Source organism: Poromitra crassiceps, assembly GCF_964638095.1.
Source record: "Poromitra crassiceps genome assembly, chromosome: 8".
Taxonomy (NCBI): Eukaryota; Metazoa; Chordata; class Actinopteri; order Beryciformes; family Melamphaidae; genus Poromitra; species Poromitra crassiceps.
Window position 1 is genome coordinate 18,148,971 of NC_139629.1, and position 11,607 is coordinate 18,160,577.

At 43.8% G+C, this 11,607-nt stretch overlaps 1 protein-coding gene across 1 annotated transcript in view; it reads left to right on the forward strand.

Moving 5' to 3' along the window:
• LOC310780531 (leukemia inhibitory factor receptor) overlaps nt 1–10,085 on the forward strand; it is a gene marked incomplete at its 5' end in the record, with an annotated part of 33,068 nt that extends 22,983 nt beyond the window's left edge. Inside the window, 4 exons of the mRNA XM_083641097.1 lie at nt 6,739–6,894; nt 7,076–7,157; nt 7,719–7,800; nt 8,135–10,085. Coding sequence (XP_083497223.1) covers nt 6,739–6,894; nt 7,076–7,157; nt 7,719–7,800; nt 8,135–8,668 — 854 coding nt within the window. The 3' untranslated portion in view covers nt 8,669–10,085. The remainder of the gene's footprint in view (nt 1–6,738; nt 6,895–7,075; nt 7,158–7,718; nt 7,801–8,134) is intronic.
• Nucleotides 10,086–11,607: the final 1,522 nt, after the last annotated feature.

Below are 11,607 nucleotides of genomic sequence, written 5' to 3' on the forward strand. Positions count from 1 at the left end.
CCCAATAATGGATCCTTGAGGCACCCCACAAGTCATCCTAGTTAGGTCAGATGTGTAATTGCCAATGGAGACGAAGTACTTCCTGTCTTGAAGATAGGACTTGAACCACTGGAGGACCGTACCCGATAGCCCAACCCAGTTTTCCAGTCTGTCCAATAAAATTGAGTGGTCAACAGTGTCAAATGCAGCGCTAAGATCCAGTAGCACTAGAATCAAATTTTTGCCTGAGTCTGTGTTCATTCTGATGTAATTTATGACTTTAGTAAGCGCGGTTTCTGTGCTGTGATGGGGGCGAAAGCCTGATTGGAGTTTATCTAGGAGATCATTTGAGGTTAGGAATCTATTGAGTTGTAGGTAAACAACCTTTTCAATTATTTTGGCTATAAAGGGGAGATTAGATATTGGTCTGTAGTTACTGATTACCGATGCATCAAGGCTACGCTTTTTTAGTAGGGGTTTAATAACTGCAGTTTTCAGGGACTCAGGAAAAGTGCCGGTCAAAAGGGAGCTATTAACTATTTGCAATAGGTCCGACGACAGACAGTTATAAACGCTTTAAAAAAAGCTTGTTGGAAGGGTATCGAGACAGCACGAAGATGATTTAAGGCCTTGCACAGTTTCCTCTAAGATGTCGTGGTCGATAACGTTGAACTGGGACAAATTTATCGAACTAGGGATCTGCGGGTAGAATGATGTCACAGCATTTCTTGGTGTGGAGCCACTAATAGCCTGCCTGATATTAATAATTTTATCCGTAAAAAAGGCAGCAAACTCATTACATTTGACAGTAGAGAGGAACTCAGGTGCTACACAGAGAGGCGGGTTAGTCAGTCTATCAACTGTGGCAAATAGAGTGTGTGCATTGTTCACATTTTTGTTAATTATATCGGAAAATAACGATTGTCTCGACCTTTTCAGTTCGAGGTTGTAGGAGTGAAGGCTTTCTTTGTAAATATCAGGGGACAGAGACGCAAAACGTTCCGGTAAGAAGAGAGGGGGCGGTGTTTGTTTGATGATTAATAAGAACTGGAGTACCAACAACACTAATATCGGGACGTATTGCTCAGCAGACCTGGAGTATGTCATGCTTCAGTGCGTTCACTACAGTCCGAGGGAATTTACCACAGTCACCTTCACAGCTGTGTATATCCCACCACAAGCAGACACAAATAACGCTCTCAGAGAATTGGACCACGCGATCAGCGCACAGAAGGCAAGACAGCCAGAAACGGCGCTGGTAGTGGCAGGGGATTTTAACAGAGCGAACCTGAAAAAAAGAATGCCCACCCTCCACCAGAACATACATTTCAACACACGGGGAAAAAACACATTGGACCAGTGCTACATAAATATTCCTGGCTGCTACAAAGCAACACCCCGTCCCCCATTCGGCAAATCGGACCACGCCTCTATCTGGCTCGTCCCTAGACACAAACAAAAGCTCAAACAACACCCCCAGCCTACCGAACCGCCCAACGCTGGTCAGACCAATCAGATGACATCCTGAGAGACTGTTTCGACCAAGTGATATGGGGGGAATTCAACACAGGAGGCGTGGAAGAATATGCTGAAACGGTGTCATGTTTTATAAAAAAATGCACCGAGGATATAGTCCCCACAAAAACAGTTAAAACAATGCCAAACCAGAAACCCTGGATCAACTGTGATGTCCGGGCTGCACTTTACGCCCGGACCACCGCCTTCAAGTCCGGGACGCCAGAACAATACAAGCAGACGAGATACGCCCTCCGAGCCACAATCAAAAAAACGCGGAGAGAATACGGCAGGCAGCTGGAGGCGAAACTGGACTCCAACAACCCCAGACACCTGTGGAGAGGACTCCACGCTGCCACAGACTTCAAAGGGGAAAGACAACAGCAAAACCCCAATGCGTCACCCACCCTGCCGGACGAACTCAGCGCGTTCTATGCCAGGTTTGACCCCTCTGCCAGAGCACCCACCCCCCAACCCACCACATCTCCCACCCCCCTCGCCCCCCCCTCTCCTCCCCCTCCCCGCCACCTCTCCCCCCCACCACCACCCCTCCCCCTCTCCTCTCCGCCACCACCCCCCTCCCACAGTGGTGGAAAGGGTGGACAGCTTCAAGTACCTGGGAGTCAACATCCACCAGGACCTGACATGGGCCGGTCACACCGCCACTGTTGTCAAAAAGGCCCAACAGCGACTACACGGACTCAGGCGCCTAAAGAAATTTGGGCTAAGGCCAGAAATCCTTAGGGACTTCTACAGAGGCACAATTGAAAGCCTGCTAACTGGCTGCTTCACCACCTGGTACGGGAACTGTACCACCATGGACCGCAGGGCGCTACGAAGAGTGAGACGCGCGGCCCAGCACGTAACAGGATGTGAGCTGCCAGAACTGCAGGAACTATATAACCAGCGGTGCCTCAGGAGGTCCCTGAAGATCATCAAAGACACAAACCATCCACACAACAGCCTGTTCTCCCTGTTACCCTCAGGGAGAAGATACAGGGTCCCAAAAGCATGCACAAATCGCTTGAGGGACAGTTTCTTCCCGCAGGCCACGAGACTCCTTAACATACACAAATAGTGTAGTAGCTGTACTGTACCGCACTGTAGATGCTACCATTATGTATGTCTAATGTTTAATTGTATGTTTAATTAGGTATATGCTATTTGCACCTGTACGTCAAATACGTTGAATTTAAAATGTTTAAGTACGTCCAGTATAATATAGTAAGTATGCACATGACATGTGCACCTATGTGCAGTGAATATGCCACTGTCTCTGACTTGTCTTATCACTCTACTGCCTTATTGCTTGTTGTGTCTCTTGTTGTTTTTGCACTCATATGCCCTGTTATATTTGTACTATGTTGTAAACGGAGTTCACAGCACAAGAATTTCACATGTGATACTTGTACTACGGAGTGACAATAAAAATCTTGAATCCTGAATCTTGAATAGTAGTTATACTATAACTACACTCCTGGTACCCCATTGTTATACTATAACTACATGCTTATTTGCACGCTGTATTCTAAAGCGTTACCTTTGGGCCTACCTAGGTTGTCAGAAAGCAGATGGGCCGGTTCAACATTTTTTTTATTTTTTTATTTTACCTTTATTTATACAGGGAGAGTCCCTTGAGAGCAAGCTCTCATTTACAAGGGAGCCCTGGTGTACAAAGAACATATACAGCAGTTACAAAATTACAGGTTAACACAACAGACAATAACAAGCATCAAGAGCATAATTAAATAATTTCAAAGAAAACATGAACACACCCTGCGAGGAATGCTTTTTAAAAGTGCTTTAAAAGAAGCAAGCGGGATCAAATTATCTATTTTTAAGTTTTCCTGGAGCACATTCCATCTGTTGGGGGCGAACCAAGAAAAAGCGGTCTTTCCTTGTTCGGTTCGCACCCGTGGGACAGACAGTCTGATATAGGACCGCGATCGTGTTTGATAACCTCCACTGTTACAAGAAAGGAGTGCGGATAAGTAAGGTGGAAGTTTCCCAATTAATGCTTTATAAATAAATATCAGACAGTGCTGATCTCTACGCTCCGACAGGGAGGACCAACCCACATTTTCGTACAGAATACAATGATGTGTACTGAAAGCATCACCTGTAACAAAACGCAGAGCGCTATGATATACAGCATCAAGAGGCTTTAAGACGGATGGAGAGGCATACATGTAAATCACATCACCATAATCAAAAACTGACATTATCAAAGATTGGACAACAGTTTTTCTGGCCAATAGTGAAAAACAAGACTTGTTTCTAGGGGTGTCACAATATATCGTCCCACGAAATTTCGCGATAGTAAAACGTCACGATATGTATCGTTGAGATGAAATCTCATATCGTGAAAAAAAAAAAAGAAATTCTTCCAAAAATAGACAAAGAAACGTCTTTGTTTGTTGAAGTTCAATGTGTGGAAAGTAGTTCAGTTGAACAAGTCTCTGAAGAGACACATGAGAAGTTATACAGGAGAGAAACCATTCAATTGAGTTTCTGGCAAAACTGTTTACTTGACAGGAAAAACTGAAGATGCATAAAAAATAGACTAAGAAAAGTCTTGTTGTTTGAGTTTGAAGAAAAACTGAAGATGCATAATGAGAATTTATACTGCTGAGAAACCTTTTAGTTCAAAGTAAATCTAAGTGACGGTGTAAGATAAGCCTTATCTCCAATCTCATGTTTTTTCTAGTTGTTATTGTAATAACAATTTCCCACAACAGCATGTTTTGTATTTGTGCATTTCAAATAAAATACTACTTTTCCAGTCATATATTGTCATTATTCAAGTTTAAAAAAATATTGTTAAAATCGTATCGTATCGTATCGTTATCGTGAACCCAGTATCGTGATACGTATCGTATCGTGAACTGAGTGTATCGTGACACCCCTACTTGTTTCTATACAAAAAGCCGATTTTTCTCCTCAAATTCTTTGTGAGATGTTCTACATGTACATGAAAAGAAAGTTTGGTGTCCAACCAAATACCAAGATACTTATAAGAATGAACTAATTGAATTTGGTCGCCTTGAAGCGTACGGATACACAAATTATCATTTCTGTTTAAAGATCTTGAGAACAACATCCACTTTGTCTTAGTGGAGTTCAAAACTAATTTAAGATCGAACAGGGACCGTTGCAACGAATCAAAAGCGGCCTGCAAAGATAAGACGGCCTGTGCCGGGGTGGGTCCAAAACAATATAAGATTGTGTCAGTCATCCGCGTAATAATGGACATTGCAGAGATCAGAAGGAAGAAAAATGTTATTTATATAAAGAGTGAACAGGATAGGCCCGGAAATGGAACCTTGGGGCACGCCCTTCCCGACGTCCAATGAAATGGATTTGATATTTTCCGCCGTTACAGACTGTTTCCTTCCAGTCAGATAGTTAGTAAACCATCTGACTGAGGGGTCATCTAATCCGATGGCGGACAACTGAGCAATCAGGATGTTGTGATCTACTGTATCGAAGGCCTTGGAGAGGTCTACAAAGAGAGCCGCACAGTGCTGGCGGCTATCCAGGCCATTCAGAATGTTGTTCAAAACATCCGTGTTAGCAGTTGATACATGCCCACCTGAATAATTTGTGGGAGATAAATCTCTTTTTCGGCTTCGCCCCTGAACATTCCAATGGACAGTGTCAGGTTGTTTCTCCGAGATAGCAGAGGTTATCGCAGTGTTTTCAGTAACATGTGTGGGAGGTTTACACGAGGAAGAGTTGGCTAACACACTGTTAGCATTTCACAGGCGGGCAGATAGATAGCAAGCAAGCAGTGTGTGTACTCTCCGAAGGCTACAGAAAAGGCTGCTATCAAGTTAGCACTCATACTAGGGGTACAAATATTTCTTTGTCTCCAGAAAGGTGTACAGACAGACAAACAGACAGACAGACAGACAGACAGACAGACACACGTTACTTGCCTCCTTGAGGTTGAAGAGTCCAAGGGCGTCATGCAAGCCAAAATCCGAGGGGGCGAACTCTGGCGCCGCCCATAGGGCGGCGGCGAATTTTTGGCGGCGCAATTCCATCGCGGGCCACACAGATGGGCCATGTTTTGCCCATGTGTGCTCTAACACGTCTATTCTTCTTGTTTCACACATGTAATTTATGTTAATCTAAGTCATATCGGAGACTGTTACATTACACCCGTCAGACATTAAATTATAAGTGATATTAATCAGGGATCATTTCCATAAAAGGTAACTTTCAGCTTTAAACCAATGTATTTGGCTTTTGAGAAGTGTTGCTGAAGGATTCCGGGCAAAAGCTCCACATTTGAGAGTAAAGTGTTAGAACCCCTTTCCCACCCAGAGTCAGTCTAAGTCCCACCCCCCAGCAGAGTCCCAAATTGAGATGTTGATTTACATTTTTTTTAATCCCAAGTAAAGGCAGGTCTGTCAGAATTCTGGGAGTTAGTTCCCCTTTAAGTTTTAGATTTAGAATGATCTTCCCCATTTACTTTTATTACTTAATGGTACGGATTCAAATGAACACTAGGTGGAGGCATAGTAGAGGAGACATATGCTCTGCCACACCTGGATTAATCAGTTGATAAGAGCTTTTTGTCAGCAAACACTACTAATTAGGCCAACCAGTTGCAGCAGTGGTGTCTTGTGTGCCAATTACGAATGAAACCGCTTTGTCGTTGAAAACGCTATTAAAAAATCGATTTGAATAATTATTTTTGTCAGATTATTGAATGATTTAGTTGTAGGCCGTGTTCTAAGCGGGATAATGTATATTGAGGCGGTGATTACTGGGAAATAATGACCTTCAGGTGATGATTAAGCCCTCCGCTGCGCGTCGGGCTCAATCATCACCTGTCGGTCATTATTTCCCCCGTAATCACCGCCTCAATATACATTATCCCTTACGTAAAGTCAGGCATTTTAACATCGGGGAGAATGGGAAATTACTCCCTTTTGGAGCCAGCCTCAAGTGGCCATTCGAGGAACTAAAGTTTTTGGCATTTCCGCGTTGGCTTCAGCCCCACAGACCAAAGGTTGCCACTTGATTTACACAAACTGGCAATTATTTCACAAGAGACAGCACATGTGGCCTGCAGTTATTCTCTGTGGATTTCCCACAGACACTCTGCCTATTCTTATTTGCTGCTGTCCCTATCTGCTGTGACTATGGAGTTGTATTTGCAGTAGAGCTTCACTAGTGAGCTTTTAGCTGTTTGGGTTTATTGCATTTGAAAACTGGCACTCTTCTTGCTTGCAGATGAATGGATGCAGATTACAGTGGATCCCGCGTCAAATAGCCATGAAGTGGGGGACCTAAAAAGTGAAACATCGTATCTGGTCCAGATATCAGCTGTCACCCGAGCAGGAGTAGGAGTACAAAGCGGACCAAGCCTCTTTAAAACAAATCCTCAAGGTTTATATATTAATCCAACAACCTAAATATTTGATAAAAGAAAAGACACATATGAGTTTCTGATGATTGCATACTCTATACTGTATATGATGCATCAAAGGCCAATGACATGTCCTCACCTTGTTTAGATCTCCTCAGCAATCATGTATTTACCTTTTTATGTTCTCTCCATATACTGTAGGTTATGTCCTTCTAACTGGTGTTATCGCAGTCATTGTTGTCGTGGTCGCTGTGCTGATATGTGGACCTCTATTGTTAAAAAGGTACAATGCATCAGTCAAAAGCAGCTTGAACAAGATATTGCTAATCTTTAACTCGGGCTAAAATAACACCAGGAGAAATTGACACTATTGATATGATATACTATATCAGTGATACTCAACGTCAGTATCCCTGCTGTACATTATCACTGACAAGCTGTGGGAAAGTGCACCTCCTGTACCCACATGTGGTACTGCAGGCATTACATCTGTCTTTGACAGGGAGGTAACCATAGACCATAGGTATAGGTAACACCAAAAACTGTTGAGAGGTGCTGATCACAAACATAAGGAAACAAGAAAAAGCCAAAAACATCACCTAAGGACAAACTTTTTCTTGTCTGTCTACATAAGTCATCAGTGAAACATTATCAAGCATTATTTTATTTTAGCGAAAATGAAAGTGCAGAGCAAAAATCAAATCACTCCTATGACATTTACACGAGTAGAAATATCTGAAGGAAACAGAAGGGGCTCTGAGTGTAGACTATGGTCTGACTGGCGCACATGATTTAAGGTTGCACATCACATTGGACCCAAACATCATTTTGTTGTTGTTTTCAGAGCAAAAGAGGTTATTTGGCCAAGCATACCCAACCCTGGCAACAGCAATACAATGCAGAAAATACATGGCCCCTGTGAGCTGGTAAGTGTATTGTTGGTAAGTGTCGTATGCATATGTTAAGTTGTTTTAAGATACCACCAGTTTTAGCATTGTGGGTCCCTGAACCAGACAACAATGTAGTACAGCAGCCAAGCTACAGCTACTGCTGCCTTTTAAAAGGAGATACATGGTTGTCCTGTTTCAAACAGGATCAACAGAACAGGTTTTATTCCCACAGCATTAAGACACCAACAAGGAATTGCAATTTACACTCTTTCACATTTCTTTTCTTTTTCTTTTGTTATTATGCTAAACTTGCAAAATAGAGGATTTCCACGGAACCAATTAAGTATTAATTTCTTGTTTTTTCCCTCAGGAACTCCTAGCGCCCATCAACACTGAGGAATGGGATACAAATAGTCTCCATATAGTTGAGAGAGGAGCTGAAATGAACCCTGTCGGCTCATCGTCATCATCAGTGTTAGCCAATCTTCTGCATGAGCCAGAACCAGAGGGGGGAGACTCCGACTCTGAGCGGCCGTCACCAGATGAGACTTGCAACTGGTTCCAAGGAGACACAAGCGATGCAGCTGGAGATTTCTCACCTGCCGGCGTTACTGCTGCCACACAGTCGAATACGCGACAGAAAGACCTCCAAAGTTCTCCTTTGGCCTTTCTCACTGGCTATACCACCATGGAAACGTTCCACCAGGCGATGCCTCAGAGCATGACAGCGGTCAGTGAAGCCGTGGCGCTCCAGCCACAGGACACAGACCGGACCGTGACAAGATCAGAACTGGACTATGTACGTCAGTACAGTACCAGCCCACCTGAGGGCGACAAGGAGTTCACTTTTTGTGAAATAGCTTGGAATGGGATTATTACAGACTATGAAGGCTCATGGGATTAAGGGGACTGCCCATTAGTCCGACAACTCAATAGACCGAAAGAGTACCGCTTTCTTGTTTTTTTTCAATGAGCAGCGTAGTGGGGTTGGGGTTAGGTCAGTGTATCTTAAAGTGTGGGGCGCGCCCCACTTGTGGGGCGCAGTGGTATTACAGGTGGGGCGCGGGTGAAATCCGCGGAACCAATGTTTTAGCCATTTTTAGGTCGGACTTCTTTTCCCCGTGAGGAAATAAACAAACCCCGCGCTTCCGTAGTGACCCGTTCATTCATCAGACAGACTGGAGGCTGTTTAGTTTAGATTAGTGCACAATGAAGAGACATTTGGCTGGGACAAACAAGGAGTCGGAGGGCGGCAGTCAACTAAAAAAACCGAGACGAAAATATGATGACGCCTATCTTGCTCTGGGATTCACAGTCAATGCGGTAGGAGACGAGGAGAGACCAGTCTGTGTTCTCTGTCTGAAAACTCTGGCAGCGGACAGCATGAAGCCTAACAAATTAAAAAGACACTTGGAGACAACACACCCCACTTTCGTCAATAAGCCACTCGGGTTCTTTCAGAGGAAACTCGGTGAATACCGCAAGCAGGAAAATCGCTTTGTAAAAGTGGCATCAGTGAACAGCAAAGCACAACTAGCGTCATACAAGGTCGCATACAGAATTGCACAGTGCAAGAAGCCGCACACCATCGCTGAGGAGCTCATACTCCCAGCAGCTATCCATATGGTGTCAACTATGCTGGATGAGACCAGCGCTGCAAAATTGAAGACTATCCCGCTGTCCAATGACACAGTTGCAAAACGTATATGTGACATTTCAAATGATCTCGAGGAACAACTCACGGAAAAACTGACAGACACACGTTTCGCCTTACAAGTGGACGAGGCTACGGACAGCAATAAAGACTGCTTGCTTATCGCCTATGTTCGCTTTGTCACGTCGGAGTCACTGAGTGAGGATTTGCTGTTTTGCAAGTACGTTACAAGCAGAGCAACAGCTGAAGAGCTATGCTTCTGGACAGTTACCTGACACAACACGGGCTGAATTGGGAGAACTGTGTGGGTTTTTGCAGCCACTAATACTGAGAAAACTTGAGTCCTCACCATTATTATTATTATTTTCTGCACAGGTTGCACTTTATTATTCTTTTGAAAAGATTTGCAGTGGAAAACAGGCTCATTGCAGCCACTAATACTGATAAAACTTGAGTCCTCACAAATGTCTGCACTTATTATTTTCTGCAGGTTGCACCTTATTATTGTTTTGAAACGATTTGCAGTGGAAAACAGGCAGCCCTTAATACAGTGATAGTGACTTGAACTCACAATTAAGATATTTGAATTTATTTTGTTTTGTAGAGGTTGCACTTTATTGTTATTGTTTTTGAAAAGATGTGCAGGGCAAAACAGCCAGAATATAGAAATGAATGGTCATTATGTCAATAAAAGTTAAACTTGGACCGTTTTGTTTCAATTTTGTTGGGGCGGTGGGGCCCGAAAGATTTTCTTCCTCCAAAGTGGGGCCTGACAGAAAAAGTTTGAGAACCACTGGGTTAGGTCATTGGCCCCCTGGTGGGTGGGGGTAGCCATTGGGTTGGGGTTAGGGTGTGGATATGGGTCAAGGTTAGGGTCAGAAGCTCCACATCCAGCTGGGCTAGCTCCGCGACAAAGACGCCGCCGGGCCCGGGGGTCAGGCAATGGGACATTTTTCGGACTAATGACATGGAACCGGGATGAATACACACAAGGACTATGCGTTAACCAGATAATGATGAAATTGTAGTCTGTGATGGTTTGGATCATATTAGTCCCTTTATTGCTTTGCTAGTCCTGAAGAAGTGACACCAAGAAAGTGAGTTAGGGGCTGATGGGCAGAGTTTTGTTGTTGGTCAGCAGCATGAATTTTCTTATAAAGAGAAGTCATTGTACATTAGCGGGTATGCACCCCTGTATACATTTCTGTACATGTATCTTACTTCCATCTGTAAATCGGATGACGCGAAATCGCGAATAGCTAAGAATGCAAACATGGCTATGTGCCCTCCAGCCTCCATAAGTGGGATTGAAAATGACGTCAAGCGAAACATGGCTGTCCCACTCTGTCTCAGTCCATTTGAGCACTTGGCCCTAAATCACTGTTCGTCTCAAAAGGCTTCACATATTATGAAAGCCACACCCTCCTCCCTTAAGACTATGAGGACAAGGAAAAGCTCCGATGAAGGTCTCACGAGGAATGAAACGTACACAGAATACACATACAGTAGTAAGAAGACTTGAGTTCTTGCCCTGCGCCAACATGACGTACGTCACTGTGATGGTGGTGACGGTGACGGTGTAATGCAGGAATGTCAGCACTGTCTCAGTCACCATAGACAACTACGACCAGAGGTGAGGAGGGAGAGCGGCCGACCGCTTCCTCCTAACAGACATGCAGCAAAATGCACGGGCGCACAGACTGCAATAAGCAGGACATAATGAAAGTCCTTTCAGCTGAACTAGTCTGACCTGACTCTATGAAGAGACTGAGTGACTCCTGCTAATTGTAAATGATAGTGGAAATAAACAGGGTTTTTAAAGACAGAATGTGTCCCATCTAACCGCAGCAGGGAGAGCACAGGAAGAGAAAAGCTTCTGCCTTTCTTTTAGTTTTTACTGCTGGGATACAGTAGGTGTTGTTTTCTTCTTTGGTTTAGATTTTGGTTGCACATGTTTTGTAAGAGCTGATGATTTTTTAGCAATAAGTAGGTAGAAATAAGGAAACTGGAGAGCAGGACGTTGCAGTCACAATACAAATGCTTAAGGTTCACCACTACATTTAGCCGTACATAGACTTGAGTGTAGAAATAATTTCGAATAAAAATGAATGCCAAGTCCACATTACAACATTCTGAGGTCGCATTGTTGTGGAAGCTGCAATTCGTGCTTGAATAGATGGGCACATAAA